At 36.4% G+C, this 20,035-nt stretch overlaps 3 protein-coding genes and 1 long non-coding RNA gene across 5 annotated transcripts in view; 1 reads left to right on the forward strand and 3 right to left on the reverse strand.

Moving 5' to 3' along the window:
- LOC100633517 (la-related protein 4-like) overlaps nt 1-13,880 on the reverse strand; it is a 16,863-nt gene extending 2,983 nt beyond the window's left edge. The window contains exons 1-15 of the mRNA XM_019998277.1: nt 13,755-13,880; nt 13,430-13,491; nt 13,303-13,382; nt 13,064-13,255; nt 12,953-13,011; nt 12,859-12,907; nt 12,704-12,810; nt 12,541-12,651; nt 12,425-12,478; nt 12,287-12,376; nt 12,180-12,236; nt 12,073-12,121; nt 11,868-12,030; nt 11,623-11,815; nt 11,253-11,570 (exon numbers count right to left, since the gene is read on the reverse strand). Of these exons, the coding sequence (XP_019853836.1) occupies nt 11,253-11,570; nt 11,623-11,815; nt 11,868-12,030; nt 12,073-12,121; nt 12,180-12,236; nt 12,287-12,376; nt 12,425-12,478; nt 12,541-12,651; nt 12,704-12,810; nt 12,859-12,907; nt 12,953-13,011; nt 13,064-13,255; nt 13,303-13,382; nt 13,430-13,491; nt 13,755-13,781 (1,611 nt within the window). The 5' untranslated portion in view covers nt 13,782-13,880. The remainder of the gene's footprint in view (nt 1-11,252; nt 11,571-11,622; nt 11,816-11,867; nt 12,031-12,072; nt 12,122-12,179; nt 12,237-12,286; nt 12,377-12,424; nt 12,479-12,540; nt 12,652-12,703; nt 12,811-12,858; nt 12,908-12,952; nt 13,012-13,063; nt 13,256-13,302; nt 13,383-13,429; nt 13,492-13,754) is intronic.
- Nucleotides 1,990-4,783, reverse strand: LOC109583100 (uncharacterized). Its single transcript, XR_002185366.1, has 2 exons — nt 3,493-4,783; nt 1,990-3,444 (listed from the first exon to the last, which is right to left on the reverse strand). It is a non-coding gene; the product is annotated as an uncharacterized LOC109583100 (long non-coding RNA).
- Nucleotides 13,881-13,947: 67 nt separating the features above from the next.
- On the reverse strand, nt 13,948-18,463 carry LOC105313292 (histone-lysine N-methyltransferase SETD2-like). 2 transcript variants are annotated; one of them, XM_019998283.1, is made up of 22 exons: nt 18,359-18,463; nt 18,204-18,313; nt 17,454-17,515; nt 17,333-17,396; nt 17,231-17,282; nt 17,099-17,175; nt 16,926-17,049; nt 16,806-16,883; nt 16,510-16,755; nt 16,321-16,455; nt 16,153-16,275; nt 15,955-16,069; nt 15,823-15,902; nt 15,682-15,784; nt 15,536-15,630; nt 15,383-15,492; nt 15,080-15,338; nt 14,791-15,012; nt 14,481-14,705; nt 14,370-14,423; nt 14,222-14,323; nt 13,948-14,168 (listed from the first exon to the last, which is right to left on the reverse strand). In XM_019998283.1, exons 1-22 carry the CDS (start codon nt 18,425-18,427, stop codon nt 14,025-14,027), a joined length of 2,649 nt encoding a protein of 882 aa, XP_019853842.1. In that variant the 5' UTR covers nt 18,428-18,463; the 3' UTR covers nt 13,948-14,024. The 2 variants fall into 2 exon arrangements, with proteins under 2 accessions (XP_019853842.1, XP_019853841.1); XM_019998282.1 differs by having other exon boundaries at nt 15,823-15,905.
- A 524-nt stretch (nt 18,464-18,987) lies between these two features.
- Nucleotides 18,988-20,035, forward strand: part of LOC109583103 (uncharacterized) — a 23,942-nt gene continuing 22,894 nt past the window's right edge. The window contains exons 1-3 of the mRNA XM_019998284.1: nt 18,988-19,110; nt 19,164-19,219; nt 19,283-19,322. Coding sequence (XP_019853843.1) covers nt 19,007-19,110; nt 19,164-19,219; nt 19,283-19,322 — 200 coding nt within the window. The 5' untranslated portion in view covers nt 18,988-19,006. The remainder of the gene's footprint in view (nt 19,111-19,163; nt 19,220-19,282; nt 19,323-20,035) is intronic.

Raw genomic sequence — 20,035 nt, forward strand, 5'->3', positions numbered from 1 at the left:
CAGATACAGACCTGTCTACTATACTATGTAAAACATATCGTATCTATATGATGCCATTTTAAGGAATTAACTAGTTAATAACCATATTGAGCATGCGCATACCCATGTTAAGCACATTTCATGCAATGGCTGACAAGGAAGGGGCGAAGCAGTGAAGCTGTCGACATCGTTTTCTCCTCGTCCTCTTTACTGAACAGTGGTCTGCTTTATTGGGGATAGGGAAGGAGAACGCTGGTGGAGAGAGAAAGAATTAGGCAACTGAGGAGAGTTGAGAAGACCGTTAGGTTGGAAACTGAAGAGAGTGAGCGAAAAGGAGTGGAAAGGACCTAAATCTAGAAGGGATGCTTTCCAAGCGACTTCCCATAGCCCACTCAGTGCTTCGAGTAGTGTTTACAGAACAAAGCCCTTCCTAGCTTCAATTACAGCACTTTTCTCAACTTTCCTGAGGCGACTGTTCATTGTCGGCCTTTAAAAATTAGGAAACTTTCTTATCTTCTCAGAGGATGACAACTATAGACCTAAAATTACTTCACTTGATCAATTCTGTTTTATTTTATTGAATTAAATTTATTTTTAAGATTGTTTACTTAGTGACAGGTCCTATATCTCTAGATATCAGACCTATCCTGACCTCTTCTAACCACAGGTCCGTTATCTACAGATATCGGTTCCTTTGAGTGACGTCATATATATATATATATATATACAATATCTGATATACTAGTGACATAGATCAAAGGAGCTACAAGGTCTGCTACTAGTGATGGCAGACCTGCCATGAGCCTCAGGTCTACAGCCATAGAGCACTACCACCTAGTCTATATACATATTACAGCCTTAAAATTGAAAACTACCATTAAATTATCCACCCGCCTGCCCGTTTATGAAGGAGATACAATGAATTTAATTGCCATAGCCTTAAGTATTAGTTAAAAAACAGTAAAGAGTGCTGCTGTATGGCCAGCAATGGCATGATGGGTGGAGTCTAGACAGCAGTACAGCACAAGATTACAGCACAGGTTATCAAGACTCCACCCTTAGTGGCCATACTGCATACTATGCTATAAATGACTGGTTCGTTTTACTTGTAATAATTATGTTGCAAAGTATTCCATTTCAATATCAATTTCGCAATTTCTTTATGCTACAAGAGAGTGATGGATCATCACAAACTAAAGCTAAAAAAATCCCTCTGAGGCCAGATATCTCTCACTCAATTGAGAATGCTGTCATCAATGCAATGAGAAACTGCTATAAACCAGTGAAATCTGTACTAAGGAATGAAGCTGCCAAAGGTGATGCTACTGCTCTTGGATTGAACATACAACTCAAGAAACTGGGGTTTATTGTAAATCTTCCCTTTCTTTGTGATGTCTTTGATACTCTGGATAGTCTCTCAAAAGCTTAACCAAGTTGATCTTCTGGAAATAGAAAGTCTTGTAAAGAAAAAACTTTCAGTACTAGAACTCACATCCCCCTTAAAGGGATATAGTGTTAATTCTGGCCATTTACATGTAGCTTGACTAGAACTACTTTCATTTCTATTTTAGGCAAAGAAACAAGCTTCTTTTAAAGTTGCAGTACAAAAAAGCCTGAAGTATCTTAAATTCATAGGTGAAAGAATGGGGACAAGCAAGTGACCGAGATAGCGGCTATTGGTGCCATCCTTGGTGCTCATTTGGAAAGCCTAGGGTTTGAGAATGCCTATTGCTTAATAGGAAAATATCTGACACTAAAAAAGAACAATCACAATTTCGAAGTAAGTTATAATTATACAAAATTACAAATAAGTTTATCTCGTATTAATAGGACTGGTTACTAGAAGAGCTTCAAAATGACATCTACTATGAAGGATATGCTTGGGAATGATACTATCTTGCTTATGGAGGATGTCTGGAATCAAAGGGCAGAAGACAAACCCCTAGTTGAGGGTCACCGGTGCAACTAGAGTCTTTCATGCAGGAGTGGACATTCATAAAACAAACTGGCTAGAGAAACATAAATAGAATTTATGCATAAAAGAGAATTGCTGATGATAAAAAAAAAAGAAAATACAGAAATACTCAACAATGTCCAAAATGTATTATCTCAGAAAAGAAAAATTGTAGTAGACACATGTATCAATGATGACCAACAAAAAGGAAAAAGGAAGAGTACAATGTGTATTCAGAAGAAGAGAAGGTGAGGATTGCCCAGAGAGCTGCTGAGATGGGGATAACTAACACAGTCAAGCATCATAATAAAGGTGACTTCTCTAACAGATCATTGAAAGAATGTACTGTCTGTACTTGGATGAACCAAGACAAAAGGAGTTAGCATCTAGAAAGGAAATGATCCTCTCATAGAGGTGAGTAACTTAGGATCAAGAAAAAGAGGAAGGCCTTTATTGTTGGGAAATAAGCAGCTTCAGTTGTAAACACTCATATCGTAATAGCAACTGGAAAGGGGATAGTGAATGGCTATGACAGAACTTGCTTGAGATAAATGGTGGTCATATAGACCCTATAGGGCGCTAATTTCTGCAAGTAATTATTGCATTACGGTATCCACCCACACTCAAGATTTGGAGGACAAGATACAGTGTAGCTACATGGGGAAACAAGGAACAAGAGGCCTTCATGGCTTCCAGAGCTTGCCTGAGTGGCAATAAATGCCAAAAACAGTGAAGAATAAAGCCCAGAATGTCTCCTGAGAAAAAGCGTCATTGCACTTGAAGCAACTTGTCCACAAAGGCTGCTTTTAGCCTCCTATCCATTGGTTTTGCCTTGTTTTGCCAACCACCAGGAGAATTTCGAAATTTTTTTTATTAAAGAATGCGGATAGGATACGGAAATTTACGGATAGTGTCTCATATACGGTATCTATAATTGCTTCTAGAAGTTAGCACCCTATAGGGTCTTCATATTAGCTTTTCTAAAGAGCGGGCTAGAAGTGTTTTGAAGAGAATGGGTTACGTAAAACAAAAAGCCAACACAAAGATGAGTGTGAAGTCAGATGACTTTGAAACCATGAAGCACCAATTTTTGTTTGATGTCACTTGTATAACTGATATTGAGGATATACCTAGTGCTCTCATTGTCAATTGGGATCATACAGGTCTGAAATGTGTTCCAGTTGGTCAGTGGACTATGGCCAAGGAGGGATCAACGAGAGTAGCTGTTCCTGGAACAAATGATAAGAGGCCAATAACAGCATTGTTTGCTGGCACAATGTCTGGAGACTTCCTCCCTCCACAGATAATTTATAGTGTTATAATAAAATAATGTGAAGTATATAGTTGATTGATAATGTGGTAAGATAAAGAAATGTCTGCCTTCTAAGTTTTCTTCCTTCAATTCTGATTTGATCTTTTTTAGGTCCACCTTCCTCTTCATTGTGTCCTTTGAGCTCTCTAACTGATATTTTGTTCCCAATATTCCTTGGAGCTTTTTCTTATTTTGATATCTACTTTCAGATGATATAAGATCATTAGACAAGGAATTTTCAGGCCACCTTGTTCCAGGTCTTTAGAATACCTCTTCTTACCAGTTACTTAGTATAAAATATTTCCATCCCTTCTGAAAAATGATCCACACAAAGCAGAGATATAATGTGGAATGTGGCCAACCGTTTCACCAGTTCCTTCCAAAACAGCAGTAGAGTAGAGATCATAAATATTGTCATCCTTCGGTCGACAGGTCAGAAACTGGCCAATTGAGGCTGACCATGTCTCTTTATACACATGATTGATATCCTCTAACACAGCTTTCTATCACCAACTCTTTTGCCATGTCTTTCAACGTGCTTATTTCAAAATGGTGGCTCATTATTATTCATGCATGGTAATTAATTAATTTTAACTCTCCAAACTATTACAAAATGGTGGTACTTCAAAAAATTCACAAAATTTGGCCTCACGAATTCCTGCTAATTCATCATTCACAAAAATTTCTGCCTATAGAGTATGAGTCAGGCTACAAAGAACATTAGCTGAGTGAGATACAAGTAGATGTTGATTAGTGTGATTAGATTATCCTCCAATAGGTGATAGTGTAAACTTAAAAGTAAAACCTTCACTTGTGGTGGAAGACTTGCAGTGTTGTCTCTACTAGTGACAAGGGATACATGCAGCTCAGAGGGATTCTCATTGGGGAGAACATCAAAATGATGACCGTGGTAATGATATCAACCAATGCAATAAAGAGGATTAAGAAGAGGGAGTTTATTGATTTAACATGGCTCCTGAATGACTCCTTCGCTCAGAAAGATGTCCTAATCAGACACTATTTGCCAGAGATCATAATCTCCTTTCAATCAAAGAACACAGATCAGTCATATATATTCATAAGGTCAAGGGCATTTTCATTACAGGCAGTAGCTCTAAAGGAAGAGAACATAAACCTGTTGTTGAGGGACATGAGAGAAGTCCAATGGCTTTTATATGACACAGTTTCAAGAGAGTGGGCAACGGCTAAGGCTATAACGAGAAATCAATCTTCTTATTAAATCAACATACATGTAGATGCTACTGTTTTAAAACTGTCTCTGTTTTGTGCCTTCAACTCATTCAACATAAATGCTACAGCCTTGATACAGACACTAAGTTAAGGGCAATAAAGTATGCAACAGTTAAACACACCTAGAAGGGCTGTCACTGTCAGCTCTTATTCCAGCTAGCTTGTTGATGTTGAGCTTTTTTCTTTTCTGTTCACTCATCAATACTGGTTCACTTCGTAGTTCATATGTGTTTTTACATCATTTTATTGGGGCAAGCAAAAGCGAGCCCCACTGAAGCGAAGCTCTTCTGTATGTACTTGTGTTTACAGTCACACCTATTCTGGTCACACCCAGGCCAGATGTGTGCACAAGGTATCTATTTATGTCAATGACTTAATGCGGTAGGATGAAATATTGTAAAAACACATGTAAACTAAATTCTGTGAAGTAAATACAACTACTTTAACAAAGAAGCTTTGGATTTCCTTTATGTAACTGTTCTTAAACTCTTGGTCACTGATGAGTAGTAACGAAGATAGGAAGCGTCTCTGGGAAGGCAATGTCGGTTCCTTAAAGGTTAGCACGCCTTATAACTTCTCCAAAGTATGAGTAAAGAAATATGATGACACTACTTTTCTGTCCTTCATTGTCAAAACAGTATGGGATGCTATTGAAGATATCACGAACACCATCTCAATATCTAGTGACAGCGAACTTCTTCAGCCCCAATACGAGAGAGTAACAGATGGCAGTGTTGTGCTAGTTAACTATAACTGTAACTAAATCTATTTTAGTATGGCAAAATTGTAATACTAATTAACTAAACTAATATGCTTCTATTTGTGTCAAATTAAGTAGTAGTCTCGCCCCGCCCCTTCGCTACCTGCGGAGGAAGGGTCTGGAGACACTCAAGGTAAAAGTGTGTGGAAAGAAGAACACGTGGTTAGCTCTACGTCATGTGACAGAGGAGACCAGATCCGTCAAAACAGCTTAAACAGATACTTTGCAGCTAAGAAAAGATGAGGATACAGTCTCTTGGACATCTCTTGCAGATTTGAGAGCAGCAACTCTTCACAGAGCGCCATAATATTTACTTTTTATTGATGACGTTTTATTGTAAACACGTGACAGTATTATTACGTCATAAATGCGATGGCGTCGTTGTAGTAAGCAGCACAGTAATGCTGCTCTTAAACTTTGAGAAAGAAGTCCAGGGAGCGTTACAGGCTCCTTCCTTCCTTTATTTGGTCCTCATTCTTCTTCTTTTGTCTGAAACAGAGCTCTTCGGTCACATGACTTCTTGTCCTACACGTGGTTCGAGCAATCTGATTGGGACGTGGATTTCTCTGCATGAGCACACATTTTTACCTTGAGTGTCTCCAGACCCTTCCTCCGCAGGTAGCAAAGGGGCGGGGCGAGACTAATTAAGTAGAATCATAACTAAAATGAGTAATGCAAACTAGAACTAGAATCAAGAGTCTTTTTTGCACTAGTATTAACCACACCTTCCAATTAATTAAACTTCTCCTTCTTGTGACACACCTACTTTTCACATGGTGGACTTCGCTGCTGTAAGGATCCTCTTCAATCCATTCTCAACAGTTAGTAATGACATCTGGAAGGCCCCGGGAAAGCTCTGTGTGGGAATATTTCGAGTTTAATGAAGAAGGGAACAAGAGTATTTGCATTGTAGAAGTTGGGGATGGCCAGAATGAGCCCAAGCTCTGTGGGATCAAGATCGCTGGCAAATATCCCACTAACTTGAGAAAGCATCTAGAGAAATTCCACAAGAAGGAACGCCAAGATATGGAGAAAAAGGGAGGAAAAAGGAGGAAGCCAAGAAGGTCATTGTTACGTTCTCTACAAAAAACAAGTCGCTGACACCAACAATTGAATCATGTATTCAGGGAAAGAAACCTTATGAGCCTGGTAGTCCCATCTACTGTTCCCTAATGAAAAAGTTCGTAATATTAGTCGCTACCAGCAGTTCCCCAGTTAGTATTGTCGAAAACAAAGAATTAAGAAGCTTTCTCAATGAATTAAACCCTAGGTTTTCTGTTCCTTCTCGTAATACCATGGATAGAGAGATGTCAAAGTTACTTACAGAGCTTAAGAGAAGAATTTCTTTTTCGCTTCAAGGAGGAAAAAAGCTTTGACCATTGATATTTGGTCAAAGAAAGGAATGTTGGAATCATTACTAGGTGTTACTGGTCACTGTTTTTTGAAGAAAAGCCTTTCTTCATTTCATTGTACCCTAGCAGTGAAGTGATTTACTCATCCTCACACAGCAGAAAGAGTTCTTCAGATAACAAGAGATATTCTTCGAGACTAGGAAATAGATGTGATAGAGTCAGTAGGATTGTAACTGACTACAGTTCAAATATGGTTGCTGTGTTTAGAGAAGACAGTCAAGTTATACTGGAGGAGAAGGAAGACGAGAGAGAGGAGGAGGAGGTAATAGAGGAGGTGATAGAGCAGGTGATAGAGGAGGTGATGGAGGAAGTGATAATGGAGGCTCCGGTTGATGATGACGAATTCGAATCTGCTCTTGACAATACTTTGGTCCTGGAAGAGATAGAAGCATTTCATAATGCAGAGATTCAGCATGATTCCGTCTTTTTGAGTCTGAATAGACTGAATTGCTTCTCCAATACTTTAAAAATGGTTGCTCAACAATTTGATACTTGTCCTTCAGTAAAAAAAAATATTGGCTGAAGTATTTACACTTGTAAAAAAGTTCAATGAATCAAGTAAGGCAACAGAGAAGCTAATAGCACTGTCTAAGAAGAAACTACTAAGTCATTGCCCTACCTGTTGGAGTTCTACCCACATTGTGGTGTAACGACTTCTAGAGCTTAGAGTCTATGTGACTGACATATGCCAAGAGTTCGAATGGAATTGTCTTCTTAACAGTGATTGGAAGATGTTGGAAAACTACAAAGCTCTACTCGATCCTTTTGCACATTATACCCAGTTGGCTAGTTCAGAGAACTGCACTTCAATTTCATCCATAATACCTATTGTATTGGAACTTGGAATGCATCTAAAAGAAATAGGGGGAAAACCGGGGATGGCCGCGCTGAGTAATATGATAGTTCAGGAGCTTAATCGACGTTTCAAAGAGTTTATGACACTAGATCTACTTACTTTGATCCTATTTATGTTGCTGCTACTTATCTTCTTTGTTATGGCTTGCTCTTTCACGAGAGCAGACCATTGAGGCTAAGAGGGCAATTATTTCATTTAGTAAGACAGATGATAGCTCTGAGTTAGATGACTAATTCCAGAATAACTCTGAATCTCAATCATTAGAGCCTCCAAAAAAGAAATTTAAACACTTTGCTGTAATACTAGCAAGAAACAGAGAAAGCCTGTCACAGTCACTTGATAAAATTTCAAAAATTGAAGAGGAGATGTGCTTATATGATAACTAGAATCTGGACATAAATGAAGACATTGACCCGATTATGTTTTGGCTTTCATGCTCTCAATCATATCCAAAGCTCTTTGATGTTGTAGGTGACATTTTGTCAATTCCTGCGTCATCTGCACCAGTAGAAAGGGTTTTTTCCATCAGTGGAGATGCTTGCAGAGGAAAATAAAATCGTTTGAGTGGAAAAAATTTAGAAAGGGAGACTCTACTCCGAATGAACAGGGCTATTTTGCTTGACTAATTTTGTTTTGTTGAATTACATTGTTGATAATTAAAACCAGAACTAAAACTATAACTAAAAATAATTGTTAAAGATTAATCATAACTAGAATAAGGCATTTATATCTTAGCTCTAACTAGAACTTTAACTAATAATATTTTTTTTTGAGTACTATAACTACAACTAAAATGCTACAGATAAACCAAAACAACACTGATAGACGGTGAGATTATACATGTATCTGTCATTTATGATGAACATCAAAGTGTACAGTCTGTAATTTTCAAATGTAACTTGTATACAATGACATTTATGAATGTACTAAGTGCAAGTCAAAATGCAAGCACTCTAAAGCGAAAAAATATACCTTTGCAAAGTTATTTCTTAACGATAGCAATGCATGGTTCTTCATATAATGTGACAATGTTTAATAACGTATTATCATCTCTAAATTTGCAAGAAGCACATTCAATTGAGGAGTAACTACTGTCCATTGATTCAATCAAATTGCAAGTTGACAGTAACAATGTAGTTACTGCCATTACTCAATAGATGTATAGCCATTAACCAATTAACCTTTCTCTCATTTTTGGTCAGTTTTGTGGACTTTTGTCAATAATAATAAATAAATAAAAATTTGACTCTGATTTATTTGTAAATTCGTCATAACTATAGCCTATATAATTACAGTACATATCAAAAAAAGGCTAAGTAGCTACCCCGCAGTTACTCTACTTTTGCGTAGGTAGTTTGTTGCTCCTTCTCTGCACATGCTTACTACAACATTAGCAGGACAGTAGCGCAACAGTAGAAGACAGTAGTGTGACAGCAGAATGGAGCAAATACAGTACATCCTAAACGGGCTTCTAGGAGAGAGTGGCGTTATAGATTAACTTGGAGAGAACAGACAGCCAAAAGAAGAATCCATAAGTTCTACTACTGTGACCAGGTGGGATCGCAGCATGACGCAACGAAGAGTAACAAAGAGTAGCAAAGTAGTAACGAAGTACCTACGAACTACCTTCAAGGTTCTCTTCTCTAGTGTACCCTACTTAGCCTTTTTTTGATGTGTACTGTATTTCACAACAAACAAAAGCATGTATACATATATATATAGTCTCTAATATCTATGATGAAACAAATAATTGCTTTTGTTTGCCCCTTACAATGTTTTACATTCTCCTAGTTAGAATAAATAGTGCTACTGTATTAGATCATTGACAAATAGATAAATAATTAGTACACATGGGGCGTGACCAGAAGATTTGCATGACTGGAGATGCATGTACACACATACACTGTACATGCAGAAAATTCCTGCTACAGTGGGAATTGCCTAAGCTGCCTCAATTATTATCATTACATAATAATAATCCAAGTTTCAGTATTAAACAGTTTAAAAAAATTCATCATGGATTCCTTAGCTTATGAGAATTCAGTAATGTAGTCCTCTCATGACTAAAACTGATGAATGTACTTGTTTGAGATATCAAAAAAATATCTAACACACTGTTGTTGATTTCTAAGAAAGTATCTGGAACAACTATAAGTGTTAAGTTGCCTTCAGAAAACAGGCCTTTCTCATCAGCTCAATTCTTCCATCTCAAGAAAGTTAACACAATTGATAACAGCAAGTAATATTCAAACATTCGGCCTGCCATCATCATCCAGTCTATGGAGTCTTCACATCAATGCAAGACTTGTCTTAAGATCCATCCATCTCATTAGCAATAATAAAAACTTATTATTATTATAAAATAAGTCACAAAGGAATCGAGAAGCTGCTGCTTGTTCACTTACAAAAGTAGGAGTTATGCTGGCGCTGTGGACCTGGTTCAAAATTGGGGCTTTAGGTCAAATAAGAAATGTGAATAGTATCCTTACATTCACTAGCTACAAACTTTAGTCACAACAGGCAGCATCTGCAATCAACAGGGGGTCACACTCGCCTATTGACTTGTGAGTATTACTGACCATTAGCGATTTTTTTACTTCACTTACATGCACATGTACCAATACTATCTATTTTATTATTATTATTTCAGACTGACCATTTAGGCACAGCATATCAAAAGTAGAAGAAGAATGTAAAATATTAAGGGGCTCACCCCCCTAACGCCACGCTCTTGTTGTGCTGCATGACATGCGAGCAAGCAAAGCATTATTGAAAATACAGATGTTTATTCTTCATGTGTTATCTTGCTTAAAAATATAATTTTTTTGCATCAGTTATTACATCTTGTAGCAATTAAAATTATCTTTTTATGGCATTAAAGATAGTTGGAAGCAAGAGGCAGGCACTGCAGTTCAGTTGTGGAGGCTTCTTAAGCTACAGTACAGTGCAGAAAAAAGCTCATTCTACAATAAAATCTTTAGCATCAATGAAGAACATTTTTGTTCATCTTCCTTGCTGTGCTTGTTCGGGAAACCTTCGGATAACAGTTTAGTGTTATGTTGCTGCTCGTTCATTGCAAATGAGGACATAGTCACCATTTTATTTCGATGAGACTACGCCCGTTTTCAATGAAAATTAAGCCATTAACTTATATAATAGTTAGACAACCGGTACAGAGAGACACACTTCAATTCCCTAAGGGCTTTGCCTAATAATGACTTGATTCGTGTAGTGCGCTAATGGCTATAGTGAGTTTATAGTATGTACATGTACATAGATCTATAAGTACAGATGGTCTTTTTTATAAGCATTATAGCTACATGTACTTTTAAAGTACATGTAGTAAGGCAGAAAATTCTTTTCCCAAAATCTACAATGCATTGAATGCATCAACACAATTATGAAGGCTTCTTAATGCATACAGTATTGTGGGTTAATTCCGAGGATAATAAATTTTGCAAATTTCACAGATTTTTGAAGATGCACAAAATTAAATTCTTTGAAAATCAATTTAATACAGTACAAGATGGCAAAAAAGTGGCAATTCGCAAAAAGTAATTTCGTGAACCTCCAGATACAGGCCATTTGCGAAAATTATTATCCTCAAAATAAACCCCCTACACGGTATTTTCAAAGGCTGGGTTGATAACAAAGTTGGCAAAATATTACATGCAAGATTTCAACATGTCTTTTATCTCTAAATAATTAAATACACACTCTTTTCTTACCTTTGAGTCTGTTTTATGAATTTGAGTAGCAGGAGGTACAGGTTTAGATGACGTTGTTGCATTAGGTGACAATGGTTTTCCTTCATTCATATTCAATGCACTAACTGAAGTTTTAATATCCATAACATCTAACGATCCAGTAATAGAAAGGGGTAGAGAACCATGGCGCCTTTTAACAATGTCAGCTAAATTAGCTTCAGGAGAAGTAGGAGGGAGAGGAGGAGGAAGAGGCGTGATACCAGAATCACTTTGCCCAGGTAAAGGAGGGAAACTGGCTGGAGCAAAATCTAATTTAGGTTGGCTTTTATTTTGATATCTCTATAAACAAAAAAATAAAGATATAAAATAATTTATAATGACCAATCCTTACTGGTCTATTGTTTCCAGCAGATTTCTCTTTATCTACTGTTTGCTTGTCTTCATTTCCCCCAGTCCTTTCTTCATTTCTTTTCCTAAACCTATTTGGCAAGTTCCGTGTGCGATCCCTTTCATCATCACGACGATATCTTGAATCATGCATGCCCCCTCCTTGAGAAAATGAACTCCCTCCACCATTACCTATTCTGAAGTCATTCATACTGACTACTATCACGTCAAAATTGAAGGCATGCATACCTCCTATCACTAACATCACTAGTGCTTGAGTGCCGACCTTTAACATTAGTACTACTGCTGCTGCTGCTGCTAGGAGTCTTCCGTGTACTTGAACTGGTGCTGGCACCACTCCCACTAGTACTTCTATTATTTGTAGACGACACAAATCGTTGTGAAGGAACCCCTAAAATGGCAAAGTAACCAAAACTATCAAAATTAATCTCACCACCAGGAAAGCCAGAGTGTGATGGTAACCCATTGACATATGGAGAAGTCTAGAAAGCATAATATATTAATAGTACAGCACATCATAATTCAAATCATTATTCATACATAGGATGGTTCAGAATAATATGGTGGCCAGACAACAGGTTGCTGATAGAATTGTACCTAGAACAAAAGTAACATTGGAATTTGATTCATTAAAATACATAACAAACCGGTTGAACAGATGAATAATTATAACTGGGATTAGGACGTGTCTTTGGAAGTGAAGTGGCACGTTGTACTGTAGTATTCTTTATTCTTGCCTAACAATAGTAGATCACTCACAACTCTGACTAATAATAGAAACATACTCTAACTGGCTTGCCAAGAAAATCTCTCACTTCTTCTCTAAGATACCTGTATGCCTATGAAAGAAAAACAATAATGAAAGCTAGATTAACTACAGGTACATAAATATAATACTAACCTCTTGTGCTTCCTCTTCATCAGAAAAAGTCACATACCAACAATCATTTTCAGCAAAATCACAAGATAAAAACTTTGGACAGTTAGCACCAGAAAATAACCGAAATACATCCTAAAGTGATCATTGATCAATATAATATGCATATAAACACAAATACATGTACTTCTTTAGGGGTTTCCTTTGGAATTTCCCTAAGTATTAATATACAACGCTTTTCTGGTATAGCCTTGACTTTCGTTTCAGTTGAATCAAGCTTCAAAGTACTTGAATCTAATAAAAATCATATCAAACAACATGTACATCTAAAACATTAGACACCTTTAATAGCCTCCACAATAAGATTCATATCAGTACTAAGTCGTTTCACCTATGCACATAACCATAAAGAGTCACGTTAATTAATCTTAAGCACCTGATTAAAATTAGCTAATACTGAAACAGGAACAAAATGGTCACTATCCATTTGAGATACTATTATGACAATGGCAACAGTAACAAAGCATTAAGACATAAGGCAACTTACATAAATACTTGTCAGTAGCAAGATTGTCTTTACTAAAATAATATTCTAATTGGTTACGAAGGAGAGTTAAGAGATTCGTTTCATGTGTTGGACTTGATGAAGGAGGAGTGGTGGGAGTAGTTTGATGATCAGTTGAATCAGGGTTTGATACCATAACAACCATTGGACCATATGGATTGACCACAGGAATAACTACATATAAAAAATTGTCAATAGCAGCATGTGTACAATGTGCATACCTGGTGACTGAATATACTGATTTACTGTTTCCCCACCACTATCTTCAGAAGTGAACATTTGACTAGTTTGTCCACTTACTCTAATAGAGAAAAATTGTAAACTACAAAGAGGCACTCTTTATCTAACCTTGTGGAACTATCTAGTGAATTACTGCCATTTTGAAGGTCCAAGATATGGCTAGCTTCGGTCTAAACGTAAAAGATTACAGAAAATACTACTTAAAATGCACAAATTAAAACCCATAAATTATAGTAAGGCGGGGCTGTCTGCCCAATTTTACGATTACATAACATATGAAAAGTTTAACCCAAAGATCCAACTTACACACAAAAAATTCTCAGTGAGGACTAAGAATAAATTCAACCTCCCAACCCTTTATAAATATCATACATGTGGCATTCCCATTTGGGAGACTCTCTTTCAATGTCAAAATCTTGTTATTAAAACGTACCATATCAATTGAAGATGACTCAGACATCACCAACCAGCGAGTTATAAAGCCTACTGAGGAGCAATACTTTCAATAATGAACCTCAATTAACAGGACAAGAAGGCACAAAGCAACCTAACAGCCATGTGACACTCGCTGTGCTTCCGACTCGTTTACATCCGCACACCTTCCGTTTATGCATAAATATTCATAATTATTTTTTATTAGTTTTTCTTTACAAAATAAAATAAAACAGCTTTATGAGAATACCCAGTGATAATGATAAAATGTCTATGAGTGACTATATATAGGACCAAACTTTTTCATATAGTTCTTGATATATGTTTTAGTACGAGACTTCACCTGATCATTAAATTCAAGTGCATCAGCACTGCCACGTCTTGTGATCTCTTTCTCAGTGATACCAAATGTCAGCTACAATTATGATAATAATAAGACTTTGAATTATTGCCTTATAAATAAAATACCTTTCTAGCTAAGTGTTTAAAATCTTCAGAACAAGTAATACGTCCATATTTGCAAGTAGGTTTACGATGATGGTCCAAACATCTCACAACCAGTTTTGATAGCTAAACATTATTCTTGATTATCTATAGTGTAACATAATAAACATACCGAATGTTTGAATGAATCTTTTGCTGTTGATTGCCTTCTACTTTCAGTGCTTTCCTAGATACATAAAATTTATAATAAATAAATAAATAAATAATTACAACATTATTTCACCTGATTTGGAGTCAATGAAGGTGGGGATCCTTCTGGAGTATGAGGCTGTCCTTCATGTGCTGACTCGACACTGTTATTGTCATCATCTTCTTCATCTTCTTCATCATTAGGATCATCATCATTAGTATCCGGTGTTGCTAGATCCATCATAATATCACCATCGATGTCTTCTTCAGTTGGACGTTCCCATTGCGTTTTACGAGTTATGGTGTGGTAGTAATACACCTAATGAGAGTATGACACAAATAATGGCATTTGCAAAGAAAGTAGTCCTCGTGTATAAGGATAGTAAGGTACAATAATAACAAACCTTTCCAGAAGGCTCCTTTACTTCCTTCCAGTTTTGTGGCAATGGTTTCTCGACAGGAGGTGGTGGGGGGATTGTGGCTGAGACATTTGCTGCAGCGTTCCTAACTGTGGGTGGTATTAAACTATTACTAGGTTCAAGAGTAGGTTTAGGAGTAACTTCAAGTAACTGAGATTGCATAGACGTTACTGGCAGAGGAGCAGAATCCAAATTAATAACAGGTAACTGTAGTATTGTAAAAACACAGCAATATGTACATGTCTTTAATAATAATTGTACATAAAATTCTTACAGGTAATGTTGGAGGAGGGAAATTGACAGGAGCATACTGTGCTGCTAGCATGCCTTGTGGAAAATTTGAGGGTGTAGGGAATATTTGCTGCTGAACATAAACACTTTGTCCTGACTGGTGCTGAACAATGACAGTATTTTGTAAAGGAAGTCCAGCAATAGATGGAGGAGGAGGGCCTAATAAACCAGTTCTCGCTGGTGGGCGGGATTGGGGTACATAATATGATTGTGACACTTTTTCTCCAGGTCTGGTGAATGTGCTACATGGATCATGTACATGCATATAAATTTATATTATACTTACTTTGTTGGTTGATATCCTTCACTGGTGTCCCATTTACTTTCTCTCTTGCGCTTTCTCCTGTTGTCTTCATCGCTCTCTTCCACTTTTTTCTCCTTCGATCGGACATCATCCTACACTGGATCCTTCAAATACACTAAAAAAGATACAACTTACCGAAAGTATTTTCTTTGGTATTCTAAACACTTCTTTTAATGAATTCCACTTTTCTAGGAGATCATTTGCTATACTAACTACTCTTGATTCTTCATCTATTATGAAAAATGTATGACATGCTATCAACAATGAAATCAGGTTTTAACCTTCAAAAGAAGCTACAGCTTCTCTACTTTCAGCTTCAGACAACAGGTCACTATGTGTTTCTAAAATCTCAGCCTCTACTTTTACAACCTTTTCTGGGCAATCCTAAGAAAAATTAAACCATGCATGATATTCAACAATACCTCTAAATGCTTATTTTCTCCATCTATATTATCTTGGCTAATTGAACAGTCAGCTTCACGAATGACAACACTGTCTTGATCTACTGATAAAAATAAATAAATAATTGAATGCTGCTAACAGTTCAGACTTACTGTGTGAATTAGAAGGAATACTTGGCTCAGACCATTTTTGTACTAACTGCCAAATTTTATTGTCCTTAAGCACATTTCTATTTGGTACAGGTAATGATTGCAGCGTCAATAAAATCTAAGTAATAGAAAGAGTATTACCTAAAGTATAATACTTGGTAGTACTAAAAATAAAAAAACAAAAAAACTACATATATGAACCTGTATTTTAGCATCTAAGGCTTCAGAAGTTTGCTGATCTGTTACTTCTACCATCCAACTCCATAATAATCTTAACCCTTGAAATGACAGGAACCGCTTTAAACATGCATTGTCTTTGGTAGCCTTATAAATGCATAAAAACTAAAATAAAAGGATTCATTACCATACCTGAAGAACTTTTAAAAGCATTCTTCTCTGCTTGATTGACTCTGCTCTTAGCATGAGGCGAGATAATGATAGAACCTGGTCTGAGTTCTTGAGACGCCATGTGCTTCCCACAACATCATATATTTCTTTTTCAAACTACATGTGAGTATTAGGATAATAGTAATGGCTAAACATATTAAATACACATACCATTGAATCAGCATCATCACAACGACGCTTTGCTTTCCTGTCCCGTGTAGGAAAATACATGTCACTACGCACAACATCAGTAGTCTGCTTCGCTCCTAAGAAGCCTCTGCAAGTTTCACTACCACAATAACATTTTTGAACAGATTCTCCAAAACGTTGAAACTGATAATCAAAAGTGAGTTCTTCTCCAGCAGGTATATGTCTTAAAGCAAAAAATCCAACTCTTAGCCGTCCATTAACAGTCCACTAAAAACCATAAAAGTATGCAACTAATCATTACTCAACACAAAAAACACCTTTTGAGTTTCACAGTTAGGCTCACAGCTATGATTAATAAATCGGGAGAGATTTCCTTTCCTTGTAGCGTCAAGTATCTTTTCAGAAATCTATTATTATTACAATAGATAACACTGTACCTCATCTGTTTTCAGTGACATAAAATAATAATGTCTTCTGCTTTCCTTTTCATATATGTTTCTTCTTCTTTCAAATTCTTCAAGGCTACACACTTCGCCACAGTATTCCATAACAAATGAATACCTAAATCAAGTTAAATAAAACGAGTTACAGAGAGACACACTTAGCTTACCGAGAAATATCACAGGTAGCTTTTAATCCCCAGCCCTTCATTTCAGTTTTAATAACTTCGACATTGGCATAGCTTGACTATAATGACAAAAAGAATGCACATGTACTAGCTGCTAAAGGAAAACACCATTACTCTTGTAAATCTTTTATTAGTACAGTATTCACCACAGGGGCAACGAGAACCACTAAATTATGTTAAGAAACATAATACCAAAAAAGATACTACTCTGCTCACCATTCTATCATTAACAATCTGTTTAGACAGTTTTCACCACAAGCTTCAGAGTGATTATCAGTTTCTATGAAGTAACATATCAAAAATTAACATTAATTTATGACTAAAATCATATTCATACCTGGGTCAAACTGACAGGTACACATCATTCGCTTGCTTCTCTTTCCATCACGAGTTGTTCCCCTATAGTATACATAATTTCAATGTAAAACATCCATCCATTGATTGAGCTGCATCAAACAGTAAGCCTAGCAAATTTGGCCAAAAAGTATGGCAGCTAATAGTGAATGCAATGATGGTTAAGTGAAAGATACAACAAATGGTTTTCTTTGTTGGAAAATGTAATGCCACTTAAAATTGAATATCAACAGATACACTTCGCTATTATACCAAGAAATCCAGAGCATAAATATTTTCAGGCTGAATTTAGCAGGACTATATTTTTCTACAGGTTTGGTGGAAATGAAGTGATGATTTATTAAAAGGCAAGGTACATCCTAGCTTGAGATGGTAAAGATTTCTTTCACCTTCTTTCCTCAAGGGTGTGCTGGAAATCTGAAAAATCATACCTAGTGCAAGGCACATCTAAAAGCTAGGAAACGATTGATCAATTACTCTCAAGTGGCATTTCTTATGTCACATTTGTCTGTTGACTGGCACAATCAATTTCATACTAAGAATGCACATGTACACTGTATGTGTATACATGTACAGTGTATGTGTATACATGTACATTGTATGTGTATACATGTACATGTACATGAGCATCTACATGTACATGTAGGAATACACGGGAATACATGTACATTCAAACATTAAGACATAGTGACATTGTATTAATATACATTACTAGTACTACATTATGACAAACCTTTCAACAATATAAACATTTTCAGTGATAAAGTCAAAAGAGGGAGGAGAACTATCGTCACCTTCTAAAGGCATACTTTTAGCGCTTATATGTTGAGATACAAAACCATCCTGAGAATATTTACATCAAATCAACCAAGTATACCATTATTGTACCTTCTCAGAAGGTTCAGTAAGAGGTTTAGGGCTCTCCACGACAGTTTCAAAGGTAACTTCATCAGACATTACGAAAATAAAATCCAACCACACCTCTCCTAATTTAACCACGCCCACTTAGTTTTAAGCATCAATTTAATGGCCAACCTGCAGCATCAGCATCCTGCAGCAAGAGATGTCTACCAGAAATGCCGTCCAAAGACTTCTCCAGCAGCTACTGAAGTTTATTTATTAAGTCACTATGAAATATGAAACTCATCTTTGTTGATGTAGAAACTGTGTGAAAGTCAACTGAGCAATTTTCTCAGTTCTGAATCGAGCTTCAGCCTGGACCTCAGTTAATGTTTAATACTCAGTGAATGATATTGCATCTAAAGCTATGTTAAGCAGTTGTTTTATGCTAGAAATACATGCAGTAGTAGAAGTCAGAAATGAGCTTTACTGACACCATGATCAAGAGTATGTCCCTGATATAAATGCATTGCTAGCTTTGGCTCATCCCCTATGTTGTATCTACATTCATCTATAGTAATGATGTTAATAATAATATCACATTAGCTGGACTTCCTGTCAAACCTCTAGTACGCATATATATAATCAATGCCTATAGCAGAATTTCCAGCATAACAGACGGTGCTGTTTTCTGAAATGGCTGGTTTTGTTGGGTCTGAAATTCCTTTGTATGAAGGGGATATCATTAAACTTTTTTGCCACTGCAAGATAGAAGGATTCATCAATGCACTGACACCAAGGTAAATCTATGGGCCACATTATAAATCTAGATCTATTCATAAATATTTTGCAGTTCAAAGTACAGCTGTGTCACTGTCTTACCATTGCAGCCTGCTTCAAATGTTCATTGTAAGCTCATTGCAAATATTGCAACTTGATTAATGTACATGTATGCTACTTTTCCTCTCACAGTTGCATCTTTTCAAGTTTTGGCTGAGAAATATGATGTCATGTAAGTGCATGCAGTTAGATAGTCATATAGTGATGTAGTCTTAGCTGAGTCCATCTTATAATATCACTTTATACCAGTAAAGACTTGCTAGCTAGGCCCTTCCACTATACTCTATGCTGGGGTATTAAAGGCTACACTTAATTTCACAAATGCTGCTGTACGCTATGTGTATGGTTCTGCCTGAGATACTATGTAGTATCTGGTGACCTGGAACTAGAATGCGGAGGGCTTAATTTAAGTTACAACATAGTTACAACAAAAGGAAATAAATAAAATAAAACTAGATGTAAACATATACCATAATTTTTGACTGAAAATACAAGAGGAGAGCTACTTGTACTGACATGCTATTATTAAATTGACCATGAAATGATTTACAGTGTAGGAGTTTGTTGCCAATTTTATAGTTGTAATCTTCTACTTGGTATCTGGCATGATAGAGTAAATGTATTTTCATCAAGAGCTTGCTCCAGCTGGTAGCATAACTAAGTAACAGTTGACCACATGGGTGAGTGGATATTGTGTCCAATCGTCTTTTCTTCTAAAAGACAGACAAGGCATTAAAGAAAAAAGTCATATTGCAGTCTTTTCTGTTTTCATTTAAACTCTTCAAAATGAAAAATTGAATTTTGATTTTAAGTTTTTATTTTTAATTTTCAAAAATTGAAAATTGAAATGCTAACACTGATCCAATTTTCAATTTACAAATGATA

The sequence above is a fragment of the Amphimedon queenslandica genome, unplaced genomic scaffold, assembly GCF_000090795.2.
Source record: "Amphimedon queenslandica unplaced genomic scaffold, v1.1 AMPQUscaffold_13329, whole genome shotgun sequence".
In the NCBI taxonomy this organism is placed as follows: Eukaryota; Metazoa; Porifera; class Demospongiae; order Haplosclerida; family Niphatidae; genus Amphimedon; species Amphimedon queenslandica.